Source organism: Dendrobates tinctorius, unplaced genomic scaffold (assembly GCF_039654945.1).
Source record: "Dendrobates tinctorius isolate UK_male_01 unplaced genomic scaffold, ASM3965494v1 ptg000125l, whole genome shotgun sequence".
Classification (NCBI taxonomy): domain Eukaryota; kingdom Metazoa; phylum Chordata; class Amphibia; order Anura; family Dendrobatidae; genus Dendrobates; species Dendrobates tinctorius.
In genome coordinates, this window is record NW_027361793.1 from 12,572,258 (window position 1) to 12,593,626 (window position 21,369).

Sequence of the window (21,369 nt, forward strand, 5' to 3'; positions counted from 1 at the left end):
AACACAACACTTTCCCACAGAGCTTCTATAATGGCATTTATACATTGCATCCTTCTGTGTATAAACCCAGCTGAGCCCCTGACAGATGTGCTAAAAACTGATACAAGCCACATAATAATTAGCCCATTTTATCGTCTATCTCCATACATTGCGATAGGTACAGATTTCCCAAGCAGATCTGCAAGGTAGCAAGGAACACATTTACACCTTCAGCACGGTAATCCGAAATTCCAGTGTAAAATTCTCTCTTAAAAAGTAAAATAAAAGCTTGTATATAGATATTTTTAATATAGCTATCAAGTACACATATGCAACATAATTCAGAACATCAATACAGCTTTAGTATAAAATGTATAATTTACGAGGCAATGTTAGCATAAATTAATATAACTTTTCTCTTAAAATCTAAAATTTAGGATATCAGAAAGCTTAAGACAGGGGAACATACAGGGGAGGGTGATCATTAAATAAAACATTAAAGCTCAGAGGGGGAAAAAAATATAGGAAACTTTACTTACATGTTAACCTGAAAAGGAGTAGGGGTAAAAACACAGACACGCTATAGACACACTCATACGATTCTTAATAAAAGGACTTGAAAGATTTGTGTTAACTTTATAACTGCCCTTGTTTCCACCAAGGGAATCCCTGAGACATACGAAATTCTACGGCCGCTACTGGGGCACAACAGCTGGACCTTTCATACCCTGGGAAGATGCAGATCACTGGAAAATGCAGAACACAGCGCTCTGGCCACGAACAGACAATATGCGGTTACAAATCAGAAGCGACTCAGGACCCCACTCGATTCACCATCATAGACATAGTAAAGAGACCCTCCACATTACTGCCAATTACTACTGCAACCCTTCCTCCTAAATGCTGTATAGTGCCTATATGACTTTCCTTTTCTTTCTGTAGAGGCACAGTAATCACAGGTATGACTTTTTCCAAAGTCATTTTTTTCCTTAGCCAAATCGCGTAAACTTATAAAGTGACCTAGCCTGGATGCTCTATGATATAGCAGGTTTTAATTCTGGATATTAAAGCGTTTTTCTGGTTTCAAAAACCTCCAGCCCAAACACATTTTCCTTTAAAAAAAAAAAAAAATAAAAGAAAACACTTTTTAGTCACCCCCACCAGGGTCCAGCACAGATACTGTTTGCAGCACAGACAGCAGCACTGCAGTTAGTGAGCTCAGAGGCTCTCAGCGGTTTGAGCCAACTTGGGCAGAGCTGCGGAGCCGTGATCGGCTGCAGCAAAGTCAACGTGACACCAGTGCTGCAGACAATAACCGTGACTGGGCGGCAGAGAGTCAGCGCTGGACCAGGGGAGGGCAAGTAAAGAATAGTTCGCTATTTTAGAACAAACTGCAGCAAGGGACAAGGATTTTTCTGAAAATGGAAAAACCTTTTAATTGTACTAAATACGCCTTGTTTTTAGCAACTACTTCAGATTTTACTGTTAACTGTACCATACAAGAGACAAAAAAGTGAAATATTACTAAAAATGTTCAAAGTGAAAAGAACTACCGTGTATAGTGTCTGCCGCACCTCCAGTCTAGAGACAAAGCTAGCAGGTGATGTTTACATCTACGTAATAGGCTACATTGAATGAAGAACCAAATGAACCTCAAATTATAAGTCAGTAGGGCACTGATGGTATCCATAGTATAAAAGATACAGCATTGTGGTATCTGTTATGGAAGCCATGATGCAGATGTGAACAGAGCCTTACATTCTTTTTTATATAGAACATACAATATTATTATTATGCATTATATAGCGCCATTTATTCCATGGCACTTTACATGTTCAATCAAGTGTATGTAAAACGCATTGTTGTCTTATCAACATGACCCATAAAGTTGCATTTCATATGGGTTCCAAGCTCCACATTCAACACAAAATTCTTATTTAATTTCCTTTAATAAATGTATAATTTGCAATTCAATTAATATCTTTCGTCTACTATGTCTTCTATCTGTACATCTGCAGTAGAGTATCAGGTGCCGGAAGGAGAGCGGTGTATCCAACCTAAGGATTATAGCATTATAAACTGCTGCCTGTCTCCAAAAAAATATGTGCAGGGGTGAAGTGACAAACGGAAAGAAAGGGTCTTATGTGCCAATAATACAATAATGGCAGTCAGTCTTCGGTTGTAGATGCAACTAGGGCTCAATTCAAAGTCATTTATACTAACTATAGAGTAAAATACGTATCACTTTCTTCCTTACTCCTTCTAGAGTACACCACACCTTAGCTCAGTAAGGGCTTCCTCCACTGTCCCTTGCATTTAATGCAACTCTCAACAAGACTGTTGAAACCAGGCACAAGCGCTATCTGCCCCCTTGTCATACAGATCAGTGCCCCCTGGCCTAAGCGAAAAGATCTTCAGGAAAGGGCATCAACATTAGATCAGAGATGATTTAACGAAGAGCTAATAAAAAGTGCCACAAGACTTCAACTTGGCCTATGTGCACATTGCATTATGCGTCAGGAGCTTGTCTTCCCGACATATACTGTAATGTTCCCATAGACCACCATTTTTAAGACTGATGCTTCCGTCTGGTAGGTTTAATTAACAGTATAGAAAAGCGTTGCAGACTGCTTTCCTATACAGAGGTCTACTGGAAATGTTTTATACAGTCAGTCCCAACGATGGACAGATACCTAGACATCAATCCTGACAGTTGCCACCATTGGGCGCATGCCTCCTGAGAGTATTCTCCTGATAGAGGGCACATTAATGCAGATCAGACCCATTTACTTGACGACTGTGCCTTAGTTCGTGAACAGAGCAACATTAACCCAGAAATGTAAAGCGCTGTCCCTGGTAAGAAATAAAATAAGGAGCTTTGTGCCCTCTCCAGCTGATTTTGATGTTCTGGATTGTAGAAATAAAGTGAATCCCAGCAATTCTTCTGCATTCTTCAACAGTTCTTTTCCTATGTTATCAATCGAAGACAATCTGAGGCTGTAACATTTGAATGTAGCCTAACTGAGCAACAATGGTGATAATTATAGAAGAAAAATTCCACGACGGAATATCTAATATGAAAGGATTCTTAATCAGTAACGCTCCAAGTCCTCAAGCATCACGTCCCTTAGTAGAGACACTCGACCTTGGTTACTTTATCTACATATCATAAGTAGCAATAAGCGAATGTGCTCGGTTAACGTGTTATCTGAGCATGCTCGGGTGTTATCCGAGTATCTTGGGTGAGCTCGGATAATATGTTCGCGTCCCAGAGGCTGCTTGTTTTGCGGCAGGAGACAGCCACAACATATGCAGAGATTGTTTGTTTGGCAATCCCTACATGTGTTGCGACTGTCTGCCGCTGCAAAACAAGCAGCCACAGGGACTTGAATATATTAACCAAGCACAGCCAAGATACTCAGATAACACATTATTCGAGAACGCTCGCACATCACTAATCGGAAGCAATGGCAATTGGCACCAAAAAGGTGCATCTGCCATACAACAGAGCTTTTATTTTGATGTGCACCTACCACAATAAGTTTAGAAGCCAGTATGTAATCATCGTAAACAAATAAGACACTTCAAGAAATTGCACAGAGTCCCATAAGCCATAGTACACGACAACACCTCAAAGTTGATGCTAGGTATAAACTAGCATATATGGGATTCCAAAGAATCCACAAAAAATAATAATGGACAAAATACTGTGGATGCAGTTTTCTAATTGTGGGAACCAAATCAATTTTTCATGTAGCAAGCAATGACTTTTCTATCAATAGAGAACCATACAGGATCTTGGTTGACAGGAGAGTTTTCCATCATACTGGCTGCATATGTAAATATTAAGAGTAGTACTGTACAGTAATGATTTTTTTCTGATTCTCCTCATGACCATTGAAGCCACTGACTGCAGGGTCAGGAGACTCACAGGATGAGGTATCTTCACATCTAGGTCTCGACAGACCACTGGAGCAACGAGGGTGGTACTCATTTTCTTATTTTATAATAAATCCCGTGAAATCTCAGTCTTTTTAGAAATGCATTTCAAATTGCAGCTTATTTCTATACAGGGTGTGCCATTTATATGGATACACCTCGGTGGGACATTTATAAAGTTGGAATCCAAAATGGCCGACTTCAAAATGGCCACCATAGTCACCACCCATCTTGAAAAGTTTTCGCACCCAAACAATATACTAATGTGCCACAAACAGGAAGTTGATATCACCAACCATTCCCATTTAATTTAGGTTTATCCATATAAATGGCCCATCCTGGTGTATCCATATAAATGGCCTGCCCTGTATTTTGCTCAGCATCAACAGAAAGAGTAAATTTTTTATGGAGGCAGTTTCAGATTTAGCTTATCCCACATTCCAAAATGTTAATGTTCTGTTAACTAAGCAAATTAGCTTTCACGTTTGCCTTGTGAAATGGCCTCCGTCATGCTAAAAAAAAAAAGTATGAATGTCCCCAAGCAAGAATGGGTTGTCATCAGTCAGTATTTGACCCATGTGCCAATATCCAGCTGCCAGGGTGAATTGCAGAAGTCTTAAAAAAATAAGGATAACACTACGTATTGAGTTTGTGCAGAAACTTGATATACTTGCCAATAAAAGTAAAAAAAAATTCAGTTGGATTACTCTAAAGATCAGTCTTTTCAAGAATTTAATAATTTACCATATTTTCCTCACATCATATTGTTCAGGCTTTTACATAGGCCACTCCTTCCAATATCCAAATTTTATAGCTTGCTACTGCTAATTTACTGGGAAAGTCTGAAAACTATTATTAACCCTACCTCTTGAAGGAAAAAAAAGGTTTTCCAAATTTTAAGAAAAAAAATTGAATTGCAGTGTAAACTACACTGAGTGTACAATTAATAGGCAAGCGAATATTTTGACAATATCATGGTTTTCCAACTCCAAGCTGTATAAACTTGAAAACTTATTGGCTGAAGCCGATCAGATGATGTGTATTTCTGTGATGAAGTTTGAGGCCTATGGTTATCAACACCCTTTATCAAGGTATGCAGAATTATTTGGCAGCTTGTTTTACTCAGACAAACTGATGAGCTGAGAATGACTCTTGAAGAACCAGATGGATGGGCCTGTGGTTGGATGAGTAATGGGCACAGACCTCCACTTCGATAACGGCACCAGCAAAGAGCAGGTTGGGTACTGATATGGCGGCTGCTATTAAAGATGAGCAGTTGGACCTTTCCAGGTTGAAGATGGACTCAAACTCAACTCCCAAGCCTATTTCCAAATTTTAGAAGACACTTTTTTCAAGCAGTGGTACAGGAAAAAGTATACATCATTCAAGAAAACCACGATTTTTATGCAGGAGAGTTCTCAATTGCATATATCAAAGTCTCCACTGCTTGGCTGCCAGTAAAGGCCTTAAAGATAAAAGAATGACAAGACCCCTTCATCACCTGACCTATTATACCCTATTTGAGAACTTGTGAATCCTTCTTAAAAAAGGGAGAATTAAAGAGAAGGAAACCAGTCTCCCTTCTGAACAGTGCCCTGGAGGCTATGGTTGGTGCTGCCCAAAAAGTTGTTCATCAACAGATTAAGAAGCTGACAGACTCCAAGGATGGAGGGATTAGGACCATTATTGAAAAAGAGGGTGCCTAAATTGGTCACTGAGATTTTCTAAGAAATATCTGAAATGTATTTGTGTATATTGAGTGGTTTGGTTATTCTCATTTTAACAAATGAAAATAAATAAATGTTATATTTTTAATTTGGTTGCATAATAATTCTACACACAGATATACTCCTAAGAAAGACAAAACCTCACTTTTACTTTCTTAAATATACAGGTTTCATGTTTATTAGCCTTTTAGAGTGATCATCAAAAATACAAATTGCCTAAAAATTGTGCAAAGAGCGAGAGTGTGAGTGAGTGGGTGTGTGTATATGTACATACACATTTTTTTTTTAAATCAAGTAGTTCTGTTTAATTTTAATTTCAAAGTGAATATTATAAAGATTACTACAAATCATAAACATCTGATAAAATTGAAAAAAGCAATCTTGATTGGTTCAAAAATGACATCTTAAGATCGAATAGGAACTATATTTCATAGATATGCAACAAATTTAAGATTATCCAAATATTCTGACACAAAGCAACCACCAACATCTGCAACCCACAGGAGAACAGGCTTCATCACATCTACCAATCTACCATTTGACCACCAATACGTTTAACCATCGACATTAATCTGCAATTGTATCCCCTCCATCCCCTCCCCCATGCAGGAAGTCCACCTAAAAAGATGAATTTAATTTAAGAGCCAAGGTAAATCATTGTATCCTTCCATCAACTGAATTGTTTACATCCTCACTAAAAAATGATGTGGGCTAATGGCAAAAATCGTAAAGCAGCCCTCATGCCAAATATCATGTGGAGGAATGAGAACTAAAAATCTTCCAACATATCGGCTTCTAGTTAACGGAAGAAAACATGACTCTGCTGCTCTTAGATCTTTTCTGCCCCGTCCATACAACATAGATATATTTCACATGTGTAAGGCCAACAGAAAACATGGAATGGAGTTACCGCAAGCAACGCTTCTTGCGGGTGCAGCCCAGATCTGCAAGACTTTTCTAGATTTTAACAAAGAAAACATACAAAACATAACACTCACACAATGGAGCCAAGATCAAAATGGCTTAATATGTCAGGAAACACATTGGGTTCATTCTGGATTAAATAAAACAGACTTAGCTTAGTGGCTTAATCTACCGACATATAACTCCCTCCCCACAACTCAAAAGGGACTATGGATCTCAGGTAGTAACAGAATGAGGCATTTATCCTGGTATCAGAATTAATGTAGGGGCCCAATATCACTTCTTGGGATGAAGACAGTAAAGCAGACAAACAAGTATAGGAGCACCAGTGCTATTACAGCACAAAGAGGACACTGTGGTAAGCAAAGACCTCCTTCAAAAGGGCATCCAGGGGAAAATGTGGTAAGAGCAAGGGGCATAAAGCAGGAGTCACTTCCCATCCAGCTTATTCCTTTATGCAACAAGGAAAGATATCAATTAGGATTTGGGAAAGAGGAGGTGGAGTTGTTGGTACTAGTAGCCGTGGCACCTGTCACAGTAAATCCCGCAGGAGGTGCAATTGAGCTATGGCTGGGTTGCAGGTCTTTGGGTATGCCACTGTGAGCAGATAACTGATGACCAAACGCTGCTATGAATTGAGGGAGCTGCAGTTTGGGGGATGTAGAGTCCATGAGTTCTGTAGAAGGGGGGCTTAGGCCGCTGAAACTTGTCTGCGGTAACCCCTGAAGCATGTTGGAGCTATTTGGGGTCACAGTGGAGAAAGTAGGCTGCGTTACCTCTGAATGAGAGGCAGCTTGTGGGGTGGATAAAGACGTTGAAAGTAGGTGTCCATCAGAACTTATGAAGGTGGCAAATGTTAATGGGTCACTAAGGTTGACAGGAAGGTTCCCCCAGTGAGTTCGGGGATTTACAACCCCACTTAGTGGTACATCCAGCTGGGTGGTGAGCAAGTGCTGAGTAATAATGGGTACCTCAGAAGAAAAGGTTAATGTTAAACCATCACCAGAGAAGGAGGTGGTATGTGGGGATGTAGGTTGGTCACTATATGGTGATGGCACATGCTCACTATCGTAATGGCTTCCATGCGGGGACGAATGTGAATGGTCACTGCTATATTGCTGTTGTGAGGTGATCCCATCTTCTCCTTTACCTAATATCTCTCCTGGGAGAGGCCTCAGGGATGCATGGCTACTTTCTTGTAGTCCATGATATGAACCCGTGTAAGACCTCTCTTCAAGAGAGCTGTGGCTTATTAGAGTGGTAGAAGTAAGGCCAACATTGGCAGAGGATGAAAACTGCCTCTGAACATGCCCACTCGGAGGTGCAGACGAGCTAGATAAAGCAGCACGGCCAAGAAGGTTTTCATCCAATTCCAGACTGGTAAAGTTTTCGTGGACCATTCGCCCGTTGAGTAGCTCTCCAAGATCTGTGTGATCGTCTCTGGTCAACTGTTGGATTTCTGAACTTCCAGCACCTGAGGAGAAGGCTGTTAGGCTGCGTTCTGAGAGGTCATGACTATTAACACTATCAGCATGGGCCAGCACCGCAATAGAACTCAGACATTCCAGAGATGTAACAGCTTGAAGAGCCCGCTCCAACTCTTCCGCCTCTTCGGTAGTAGGGAGAAGTTCACCGTTCTTACCTTTACAGAAAATAAAAAGAAAAAGTTGAACTGGTACAACAGAAAAATATTACTTTTCATGCAATCAAGAAGTCTTTATCCCATACCCTTGAAAACTGTTATGTCTTAAAATTCTTAATCAGTTTTGTAACATTTTTGTATCAAAATTTTGGCCAAGATGTTAATCAACCAAAAACTTCCTAAGAACGCGAGTCATAATTGTGAATAATGTCTGAGCAATATTCGGACCCTGCACGTTTATCAAACAATAAAGCAGGTACTAGATCACCGGAAATAGATTTGGAGCCATGAAGAATTTTTCTTTTTAACCCCTTCACCCCAAAGCCTGTTTTCACCTTCCTGACCAAGCCAATTTTTGCTGCTATTCTGACCACTCTCACTCTATGAGGTCATAACTCTGCAATGCTTCTATGGATTCCTCCGATTTTGAGACTGTTTTCTCTTGACATATTGTAATTCACAATAGTGGTAAAATTTCTTATCTATGTCTTGCGCTTATCAGTAAAAAAAAAAGAATAATCGGAAATTTGGCAAAAATGTTGCAATTTTCAAACTTAATTTTTATGCCCCTAAATCAGAGAGTTATGTCACACAAAATAGTTAATAAATAACATTTCCTACATGTCTACTTTACATCAGCACAATTTTTGAAACATACCGTAAATCCTTGAGTATAAGCTGAGGCACCTAATTTTGCCACGGAAAACTGGGAAAGCTTATTGACTCGAATATAAGCCAGGTATGCATTGTCCCCTCGTCACTGTCCTGCTATGTGTGGCTCCCCGCGTCCTGTCTAGCTGTGTGTGGCTCCCCCTGTTGAATGCATGGCTCAAACAGTCCCGCATGGCTCAAACAGTCCCGCGTGGCTCAAACAGTCCCGCGTGGCTCAAACAGTCCCGCGTGGCTCAAACAGTCCCGCGTGGCTCAAACAGTCCCGCGTGGCTCACAACCCCCCCAGCATGGTTCACAACCTCCCCACAGCATGGCTCACAACCCCCCAGCATGGCTCACAACCTCCCCCAGCATGGCTCACAACCCCCCCAAGCATGGCTCACAACCCCCCAGCAAGGCTCCCATTCCCCCAGCAAGGCTCCCATTCCCCCAGCAAGGCTCACAACCCCCTCATAGCTCACAAACCACCAGCATGGCTCACCCCCCCATCCTACTCACCCTCCTCACGCATCCCTGTCCCATACCGGCAGTACTTCGTTGTTCCTGTGATCAGTGATCATGTGGTACCGCTCATTAATGTAATGAATATGCACGCCACAACTATGGGAGTGGAGATGCGTGCATATTCTTTACCTTTAATGAGCGGTACCATGTGACCACTGAACACATGAAGAAGCTGCCAGCGCTTGGAGAGAGATGCAGAGATGGAGATGCAACAACAGAGGGCGAGTATAGATGTCTTCTGGAAGCCCCCTCCGGCTTTCTGGACAATGACTTGTGTATATGCTGAGAATGGCGTTTTCATCACACAAAAATGTGCTGAAAATGTCAGCTTGTACACGAGTATATACGGTACTTTTTTTTTTTTATTAGGAAGTTATAAGTGTTAAAAATTGACCAGCGATTTCTAATTTTTACAACAAAATTTATAACACCATATTTTTTTTAGGGACCACATCACATTTGAAGAGACTTTAAGGGGCTTATATGACAGAAAATACCCAAAATTGACATCATTCTAAAAACTGCACCCCTCAAGGTGCTCAAAACATTCAAGAAGTTTATTAACCCTTCAGGTGCCTCACAGGAATTAATGGAATGTGGAAGGAAAAAATAAACAACTTGTTTTTCCACAAAATTTTTTCTTTAGACGCATTTTTTTATTTTCATAAGGGTGGCAGGAGAAATTGCACCATACAATTTGTTGTGCAATTTCCCCTAAGCTTGCCGATACCCCATATGTGGGGGAAAATCACTATTTGGGCGCACAATAGGGCTCAGATGGGAAGGAGCGCCATTTGACTTTTTGAATGTAAAATGTGCTGGAATACAGTTTTGCTTAAAAGTTTACATACCCCGGCAGAAATTTAGCTTTCTTTACCTTTTTCAGAGAATATAAATGATAACACCAAAACTTTTTCTCCACTCATTATCAGTGGTTGGATTATGCCATTTATTGTCAAACTTCTGTGTTTTCTCTTTTTAACTCATAATGACAACCCAAAACATCCAAATGACCCTGATCAAAACTTCACATACCCAATTTCTTAACACCGTGTTTTGCCCATTCTAACATCAATGACAGCTTGAAGTCTTTTGTGGTGGTTGTGGATGAGGTTCTTTATTTTCTCAGATGGTAAAGCTGCCCACTCTTCAAGGCAAAAGCCTCCAGTTCCTGTAAATTCCTCGACTGTCTAGCATGAACTGCGCACTTGAGATCTCCCCAGAGTGGCTGAATGATACAGAGATCAGGAGACTGAGATGGCCTCTCCAGAACGTTCACTTTGTTCTGCTGTAGCCAATGACAGGTCGACTTGGCCATGTGTTTTGGATCGTTGTCACGCTGGAACGTCCAAGTACGTCCCGTGTGCAGCTTCCAGACTGATGAATGCAGCACGTTATCAGCAAATACTGGAGGCAAATTTGCAATCATCTTCCTTCAACTTAGATCTAGTTTCTTGTACGTTTGTAGTTCACATATCCCCAAAATATCAGCGATTCACCTCCGTGCTTTACAATAGGAATGGTGTTCCTTTCATCATAGGCCTTGTTGACCTCTCTCCAGATGTAACGTTTATGGTTGTGGACAAAAAGTTCAATTTTGGTCTCATCACTCCAAATTACCTTGTTCCAGAAGTTTTGAGGCTTGTCTCTGTGCTGGTTTGCGTATTCTAGGCGAGATACTTTGTGGCATTTGCTCAGCAATGGCTTTTTTCTGGTGACTCGACCATGCAGCCCATTTTTCTTCAAGTGCCTCCTTATTGTGCATCTTCAAACAGCCACCCCGCTAGTTTTCAGAGTCCAGTATTTCAGCTGATTTTACTTATGGGTTTATCTTTGCATCCCGATCAATTTTCCTGGCAGTTGTGGACGATATTTTTGTTGATCTACCTGACCGTGGTTTTGTTTTTACAGAGCCTTTGATTTTCCATTTGTTTATAACAGCTTGAACGCTGCTGACTGGCATGATCAATTCCTTGGATATCTTTTTGTATCCCTTTCCTGTTTAATACAGTTCAACTAGCTTTTCCCATAGATCTGTTGACAATTCTTTTGCTTTACCCATGACTTACAGTCCAGAAACGTCAGTGGCTGGATGAAAGATGGAAGAGTCTGTCTGGATCCCAGAAACTCATTCAGCTTTTATGCACATACTGATTACAAGCAAACAGGTCACAGGTGAGGATGTTACCTTTAGTAGCTATTCAAACCCATTTGCATCCACTTCTGTGCATGTTATCAGGCCAAAATCGCCGGGGTATGTGACCTTTTGAACACAATATTTTGACAATAAGGCCGGGGTCACACTAACCGACGCAAAATATGGTCAGAATTTTACATGCGTAATACGGATGAATGGCCCCTAAACAGTGCTCCGTATGTCATCCGTAATCAAGGTGTGGTCGCGTATTTTGCGCATGTAAGCATCCTTTTGGCGAGATGTTCTCACAGGCTTGCAAAATGGACATATAATGGAGCCCTATGACAGGGTTTCTAACAGAAACCAAAGAATAGATATAGACACATAGAATGCATATATATATATATATATATATATTTTCTATGTGTATATATCTATTCTTTCGTTTCTTTATTAAAACTGTCAGTGTGAGTTTACTGTATAGCGCACTGAATTGCCGGCTTTGCTAAAAGACACCTGGTGCGTATTTCTCGCAAGTCACATGTGTGGTCCGTGTGTAATCCATATTTTTTGCACACCCATAGACTTGCATTGGCGTACTACGGCCGTAGTACACTGACAATCGCAGCATGCTGCGATTGGCACAGACCGTAGAATACGGATGAGAAATATACGGCTGGTGCGAGGGACCCCATAGAGAATCATTGGTCCGTGTCTAATGCGTGCTTTTAGCGCCTCTCAGTCGGCCGTATTCCTCGCCAGTGTGACCCCGGCCTAAATGGCTTCACCCAACCACTAACCATGAGTGGAGAAAAAGTTTTGGTGTTACCATTCATATTCTCTGAAGAATTCTCTCCAAGAAAACAAAAAATTCTGCCAGGGTATGTAAACTTCTGAGCACAACTGTAATTAGAGCACACTATGTCATGTTTGGAGAGCCCCTGATATGCCTAAACAGTGGAACCCCCCCCAACACAAACACCCCAAGTGACACCATTTTGGATACTAGACCCCTAAGGGAACTTATCTATCTAGATGTGTGATGATCATCTAAAACCCCAGGTACTTCACAAAAGTTTATAACGTTGAGCCATGAAAATAAAAAAATCCCATGCTTCCCAGAAAAATGTTTATTCCAAAATTTAGTATTTTCCCAAGATAAAAAGGAGAAAATGGACCCCAAAATTTGTTGTGCAATTTCTCCTGAGTTCGCTGGTACCCCATATGTGGATTAAAACTACTTTTGAGGCACAGTGCAAAGCTCAGAATGGAAGCAGCGCCATAATACAGTGCAGATTTAGCCACACAGGTTTGATGGTGCCATGTCACACTGGCAGAGCCCCTGAGGTGCCAACAGAGCTGGACCCTCCATAAGTAACTCCAATTTACAAACTAAACCTCTCAATGAATTAACCTAAGGGTGTAGTGATCATCTTGACACAACAGGTGTGTTATAGAATTTTATACCATTGGGCAGTGAAGAAAAAGCAATTTACATTTTTACCACCAAAATTGGGTGCTTGCCCAAAATTTAACATTTTCATAAAGGGAAAATGGTAAACATGGCACCAAAACTTGTTCCACAATTTCTGTTGAATATAGAAACAACCCATATATGGCTGTACAGTACTGCTTAGCCATACAGAGAGACTCTGAAGGGACAGCGCGTTATTTGCATCCTGGAGCAGATTTTCCTACAATAGTTTGCGGACTCGATATACAAAGCCCCTAAGTGCTAGAAAAGCAGAATCCCACATAAAGTGACCCTCATTTTAGAAATTATACCCCTTTGGGAATTTATCTATAAATGTGACGACTTGACTCCATCATTGTTTTACAGAAACAGGTAGTAGTAGTAGATGTTGCTGAGTGACCAGTACATTATGCACAGCTAATGCTTCTGGAGACACGCACCAGTAAATTAGGCAACCTCTCATCACTGCAGAAATGCCAAAAATGTGGACGCTATATGTGGTTTATACAGACTAGAGCTCAGAAGTGAGGGGGGAATTTGCTGAATTACTTTTGAAGGGTGAGGACTGGAGCCATATCACTGTTCCAGAGCCTTTGTCCTACCAGTATCGTGGAAGACTCCTATATTTCCAATAATAGATGATAGACCTGGGTGGGTACTTGCTTTTTTTGGGAACATTTTAGATAACGTTTGGGATCACATTTATCCGGCGCTCTACGCTAAGCACTTACTTAGTCGTTTCCATCTAAATCTCCGAGTGACGTGATTCAGATGAAACCCTCGAGGGATCGTATCACTATAATGAAGCAGTAGAGTTACTCTGGACTCTGTCTGGCCTTTGTTCAGCGGTTTCCTTCTTTTCAGAAGTGCACAAAATTGAGGCAGACGGCACTTTTCTTTTCTTGCCGGATCACAGGTCCTATGGCGTCTACAGTGCCTCCATATGCCTCATTATAGGGAATTTTCTGCCAGGGGATAAGTCTGAATCACGTATTTCAGAGATTTACACGTAAACCGTGGTGTGAGCGCAGGATAAATGTGCGCCAAGCATTACTGTGATTTTTGGGAGGCAGACTGAAAAAAAAATCAACAGGTGAAGAATTTTTTTTTATTTTTTTTTTTATGTTTTACGCCTTCTCATGTGTGGTATTAGACGACAATTCTTTGAGTCGATGCGATTACATAGATACCAGATTTATATCAGGTTTTTAGATTTGGCTGCTGTCACACACTAAAAGACGCCTTTTATTGCAAAAACTAGTATTTGCATCCCCATATTTTGAGAGCTTTAATTTTTCCAAATTTCGGTGGACAGAGTCATGTGAGGGCTTGTTTTTTTGCAGGGAGAGTTTACATTTTTATTGGTACCATTTTCAGACACATGAAATTTTTTGATTGCTTTCTATTCCGATTTTTGGGAGGCAGAATGAACAAAAACCAGCAATTCAGGATTTTTTATAGTGTTCCACGTATGATAAAATTGATAAGGCAGCTTTATTCTTTGGGTCAGTACGATTACAGCTATACCTCATTTATATTTTTTTATGTTTTGGTGCTTTTACACAAAAACTATTTTATAGACTTTTTATTTTTCTGCTGATGGAGCCGTATGGCTGCTTTTTTTTTGCGGGACAAGATGACGTTTTTAGTGGTACCATTTTTATTTACATTCGTCTTTTTTACCGCCTTTTATTGCACTTTGTTCAGCGGTATGATGAGAACAGTGTTTTTTTGCCTCGTTTTTCTTTTTTACAGACGCGGCAATACCAAATATGTATACTTTTTTTTATTTTTTTACACAAATAAATCTATTTATTGGGAAAATTTGTTTCCTTTTTTTGCTTTATTTGGGGATTTAAAAAAAAAAATTTAAAATCTTTTTTTATACATTATCCTAGGATGGGACATCACTGTATAGTATCAGATCGCTGATCTGATACTCTGCAACGTTTCTGCACTGCAGTCACAGATCACCATCTGACAGGCAGGGAAGGAAGCGTCTCAGCTCCTGCTCTGAGCAGGCAGACACGCCACCTTCCCTGAAGGACCCTGCGGCCATCTTGGGTCCGGAGGTCTCCCTGGAGACCATCAGAACAACGCAATCGTATCACGTTCTGAAGGGAGCACTCAGGGAGCCCCCTCCCGGTGTGCGATCTCCTCGTTGTTGCTGTCACTATTGACAGCGGCATCAGAGGGGCTAAACGAACGCGATTAGTGCTATTACCGATCGTGAGCATTGCTGCAGGGTGTCAGCTCTCACACAATGCTGACACCAGCACCGGATCACTTTGGCGCTCAGCATGAGGCCGCATGATCAAACCTGGATCAAAACTACAAAATAGGTGAATTTAGATGAAGCAGTTTTTCTTTAACAATATCCACTATGTTGTGATAATAGATGTAAAACGCCCACAGTTATAACATTACATGTAAAAAATAAACACATAAGATCACATAAGATCATTGTGTTAAACACAAAAAACACACTCCAGCTTCCTTTTCCACATCTGTCACTCCAGCTCAACTCCCTAAACATAAAAGGTATTCATGGACTTGTCTTTGAAAGAGCTACATGGACATATAAATAGTTTGAGGGTGAAATCCTCTCGACAGATTCCCTCTATGCCTGTCATCATTTGTTCACATGAGCTTACAAAAGAATCGTAAGACAGAAACAACGGACAATTCTCCATCTGTATTGTAATCCATATGGCATTATTTTTTATACATCAGCAGTTGATAAAACCTAGACAAAATACATTTCCCTACGTTAATAATGGCAATGTATAAAAGAAAAAAAATCAAATTCTATATGGTCGATTGCATGGGATCCGATTTTTTTTCTTTTACGCACCAATAGACTTGAATAGCTGATTCCCAATCAAAATCCAGAAGAAAATAGGGAATGCTGCAATTTTTTTTTCAAACAGAGATTCGATACGTATGGAAAAAAAAACAATCATCTGAACAACCCTATTTAAGATCAGTGATCCGAGCGATCGCTGTTTTCCATGGACAACATCCAGGCCAAAAATTTGGTAGTGTGAACGTAGCCTAAGTTGTATTCTACTAAAGAGTAACTAAAATACATAACGTATGGGACAGAACAGTGAATAAATCTAAAATCACAATAGAACAACACCTTCAAAGAAATCGAAGTCTTGCAGATCATCAGGCAAACGTGGGAGAACGTCAGAAAAGTCTTCCTGATTAAGCTCTAAATCATGGGGAATGTCTGTAATCTCACTAGTGATGTCATCAGGTAGCTCTTCTGTGCTCAGGTCTGGTGTGGAAGGACTCCTATAAACCAGCAAAATACACACGGTTAAATTGAAAATTACCAAGTAAAGGTTATGGATACATCAAAGTAACAACATGTTCTAACGTCGATCAGAGGTGGTCGAAGAAGAGGCTGCTCACACTGCTGCCAACCCAGTCTATCTGATATAACACTGGAGATATCAAGGGTGCTCAGGTAAGAAGAAACAGTGGACAGCAGTGAGCAAGACCTCAGTCCTCAGCAACCCTAGTATCTCTAGAATTAGATCAGATAGACCAGGTGGATAGCAGTGTTAGCAGTCTCTTCTTACCTTAGCACTCCTGGGATTTCCAGTATTAAATCAGATATATATTGCCTAAACCTGTGTAAATCTACAGTATATGTAATGTAGTGCCATTGCAGTAATATACTCACAAATCGTCATGTTCTCTAGTTTCCAGAGCAGCTCTGGTCGTCTTCTGACTCACACGAGTTTTGTTGTAACTAGCTGGGTCACACTGGGGTTTGTGTTTGAGCCGGAATCACTTTAATGGCTCATACTCACTTGCGAGAGACTTGCACGATTCTCGCACGAGTCTCTCGCATGCAAACCTGACATTGCCGCCGGCACTCGGACCGGAGCGTGTGGCTACATAGGAATACATGTATTTCTATGCAGCCGCATGCTCTGGTACCAGTGCCAGCGGCAGTGCCAGGTTTTCATGCGAGAGAATCGTGCGAGAATCTTGAGAGTCTCTCGCAAGTGAGCATGTGCCCATACAGTGTAAGTCTAAGGAGCTTTGTTCTAACAATTCATAGGCTTACATTGTGAAAGCAACTTCCAGGAGATTTGTGAGTATATTATCGCACATACAGTACACTATATACATATTTACACATGTTTAGGCAATACAAACTTTTGTAGGAATGCTTCTTTAACATCCTAGGGCAAGTTATTGTCAGTGTAACAAAATGGCGGATATTTTTTTAATATACTCTAACAAAACAAATATGATTTGCTAATTAAAGACATTTAGGAATTTATAATTCGTTTTTATTTATTTACTAGCTGCAGAGCCCGGCGTTGCCCAGGCATAGTAACCAACTGTGGTGAGTTGTAACAAATTATAATGATTATATTGCACATAAAAACATTTCACATCATATATTCAACAATACAGATTTGCAACACAAATTAACTAAACGATTACCTTAGTATTGATAGTATATTATTTTCAACTTATTCAAGAGCCGTTTGATAAACAATATTTTTGGCTTTTCCTTTTGGGGCAAAGATGGCCAGATTTTTGGCAGTTCCAAATCTTGAACAGGCCAGGTAAAGTTGACCATGAGAAAAGCATGGAGATTACAAATCGATCCCTACTACTTTCAAGGACTATCTCTGAGCCTTATTAATGGACATTGCAAATGCAACTTGAGTTGGAAACTGAAGGTGTTTAAAATCAAAAGGCAAATCAGATGGAATGAGTGAAATTCTTGGAATGAAAATTTCCTTTCCTTTGGCACATCCTGTTGCTGAGCTGCATATCTAATCCTATCCTGGGTGATACCGTCTGCTGAGCTGTGTATCTAATCCTATATTGTGTATTATTGTCTGCTGAGAGGTATCTAATCCTATATTGTGTATTATTGTCCGCTGAGCTGTGTATCTAATCCTATCCTGTGTGATACTGACTGCTGAGCCGTGTATCTAATCCTATCATGTGTGATACTGACTGCTGAACCATGTATCTAATCCTCTCCTGTGTGATACTGTGTGCTGAGCAGTGTATCTAATCCTATCCTGTATGATACTGGGCTCCCCCTGCAGTCTGTGTCAGAGGGTGGTCTGTGTCGGCACGGTAATAAATTGTGTTATTTCCAGCTTTACAGAAGGACGATAACACCATAGAAATTATACGAATAATAGGCCTCAGTTACCACAACTGTCTACAAAGAAAACTGTTGCTCATAGCAACCAATCACAGCTCAGCTTTCATCTTTTATGATCGGAAGTGGAGATGCCAATTTCACTGCTAAAGTATAACCTAAGCAGACTCCAACAGTCATGAGATGTACAAGTATTTAGGGGTTTATTTATTCAACAGGACATTTTCTCTATTGGGGATTATACACCCACACTCTCTTAACCCCTTCACCCCCAAGGGTGGTTTGAACGTTCATGACCGGGCCAATTTTTACAATTCTGACCACTGTCCCATTATGAGGTAATAACTCTGAAACTCTTCCATGGCTCCCGGTGATTCTGACACTGTTTTCTCGTGAAATATTGTACTTCATGTTAGTGGTAAAATTTCATTCATATAACTTACGTTTATTTGTTAAAAACAAGGAAATTTGGCGAAAATTTTGAACATTTCGCAATTTTCCAACTTTGAATTTTTATGCCCTTAAATGACAGAGATAAGGCACACAAAAAACTTAATAAGTAACATTTCCCACGTTTACTTTACATCAGCACAATTTTGGAACCAAAATTTTTTTTTGTTAGGAAGTTATAAGGGTTAAAAGTTGACCAGCGATTTCTATTTTTACAACACCATTTTATTTTTACGGACCACATCACATTTGAAGCCACTTTGAGGGGTCTATATGATAGAAAATACCCAAAAGTGACACCATTCTAAAAACTGCACCCCTCAAGGTGCTCAAAACCACATTCAAGAAGTTTATTAACCCTTAAGGTGCTTCACAGGAATTTTTTGAATATTTAAAAAAAAAAAAAAACATTTAACTTTTTTTTCACAAAAAAATAATTCAGGTTCAATTTTTTTTATTTTACCAAGGGTAAAAGGAGAAATTGGACTGGAAAAGTTATTGTGCAATTTGTCCTGAGTACGCTGATACCTGATATGTGGGGGGAACCACTGTTTCGGCGCATGGCAGAGCTCAGAAGGGAAGGAGCGCCGTTTGACTTTTTCAATGCAAAATTGGCTGGAACTCTGATCGGACGCCATGTCACGTATGGAGAGCCCCTGATAATACCTAAACAGTGGAAACCCCCCACAAGTGACCCCATTTTGGAAACTAGACCCCCCAAGGAACTTATCTAGATATGTGGTGAGAGCTTTGAACCCACAAGGGCTTCACAGAAGTTTATAATTTACAGCGGTACAATTAAAAAATCATTTTTTCCACAAAAATGATCTTTTCACCCCCAATTTTTATTTTCCCAAGGGTAACAGGACCCTAAAAGTTATTGTGCAATTTGTCCCTAGTACGCTGATAACCCACATGTGGGGGTAAACCACTATTTGGGCGCATGGCAGAGCTCGGAAGCGAAGCAGTGCCATTTGACTTTTTTGGCTGGAATTGAGATCGGAAACCATGTCGCGTTTGGAAAGCCCCTGATGTACCAAAACAGTGGAAACCCCCCACAAATGACACCATTTTGGAAACTAGACCCCCCCCCCAAGGAACTTATCTAGATGTTTGGTGAGAACTTTGAACCCCCAAGGGCTTCACAGAAGTTTATAACGTACAGTCGTACAATTGTAAAATCATATTTTTTCCACAAAAATGATCTTTTCACGCTCAATTCTTACTTTCCCAAGGGTAACAGGACACTAAAAGTTATTGTGCAATTTGTCCTGAGTACGCTGATACCCCACATGTGGGGGTAAACCACTATTTGGGCGCATGGCAGAGCTCGGAAGGGAAACCGCGCCATTTGACTTTTTTGGCTGGAATTGAGATCGGACACCATATTACGTTTGGAAAGCCCCTGATGTACCTCAACAGTGGAATCCCCCCACAAGTGACCCCATTTTGGAAACTAGACCCCCTAAGGAACTTATCTACATGTGTGGTGAGCACCTTGAACCCCCTAGGGTTTCACAGAAGTTTATAACGCCCGGGCGTGAAAATAAAAAAATCGTATTTTTTCCACAAACATGATCATTTAGTCGCCATTTTTTTTATTTTCCCAAGGGTACCAGGAGAAAATGGACCCCAAAAGTTGTTGTCCAATTTGTTCTGAGTACACTGATACCCCATATGTGGGAGAAAACTACTGTATAGGCACACGTCGGGGCTCGGAAGGGAAGTAGTGACGTTTTGGAATGCAGACTTTGATGGAATGGTCTGCGGATGTCATGTTGCCTTTGGAGAGCCCCTAATGTACCTAAACAATGGAAACCCCCCCACAAATGACCCCATTTTGAAAACTAGACCCCCTAAGGAACTTATCTAGGTGTGTGGTGAGCACTTTGAACTCCCCCAGTGCTTCACAGAAGTTTATAACGCCCGGGCGTGAAAATAAAAAAATCATTTTTTCCCACAAAATTGATATTTTTGCCCCCAATTTTTTATTTTCCTAAGGGCAACAGAGGAAATAGGACCCCAAAAGTTGTTTTGCAATTTGTCCTGAGTAGGCTGATACCCCATATGTGGGGGTAAAACATTGTTTGGGCGCATGGCAGAGCTTGGAAGGGAAGGAGCACCATTTGACTTTTTCAACGCAGAATTGGCTGGAATTGAGATCAGACACCATGTTGCGTTTGGAGAGCACCTGATGTGCCCAAACAGTGGAAACTCCCCAATTCTAACTCCAACCCTAACCCCAACACACCCCTAACCCTAATCTCAGCCCTAACCCTAGCCCTAACCCTAATGGGAAAATGGAAATAAATACATTTTTTAAATTTTATTATTTTTCCCTAACTAAAGGGGTGATAACGGGGGGTTTGATTTACTATTTATGGCGGTTTTTATTTTTGGCAGCTGTCACACGCTAAATGACGCTTTTTATTGTAAAAATAGTTTTTGCATCACCACATATTGAGAGCTATAATTTTTCCGTATTTTGACCCACTGAGTCATGTGAGGTCTTATTTTTTGCGGGACGAGTTGACGCTTTTATTGGTATCATGTTCGGGCACGTGACATTTTTTGATCGCTTTTTATTCCGATTTTTGGGACGCAGAATGAACAAAAACCAGTGTTTCATGAATTTCTTTTGGGGGGGGGGTGCGTTTACACCGTTCCCCGTGCGGTAAAATTGATAAGGCGGTTTTATTCTTCAGGTCAGTACGGTTACAGCGATACCTCTTTTGTGTCTTTTTTTATGTTTTGGCACTTTTATGCAATAAA

The 21,369-nt window shown here is 40.6% G+C and overlaps 1 protein-coding gene across 2 annotated transcripts in view; it reads right to left on the reverse strand.

Annotated features, from left to right (window-relative positions):
• Positions 1–268: 268 nt before the first annotated feature.
• INO80D (INO80 complex subunit D) overlaps positions 269–21,369 on the reverse strand; it is a 205,483-nt gene continuing 184,382 nt past the window's right edge. For both annotated transcript variants that reach the window (XM_073541880.1, XM_073541879.1), the window contains 2 exons: positions 16,141–16,298; positions 269–8,211 (listed from right to left, as the gene is read on the reverse strand). In XM_073541880.1, the coding sequence (XP_073397981.1) occupies positions 7,043–8,211; positions 16,141–16,298 (1,327 nt within the window). In that variant the 3' untranslated portion in view covers positions 269–7,042. The remainder of the gene's footprint in view (positions 8,212–16,140; positions 16,299–21,369) is intronic.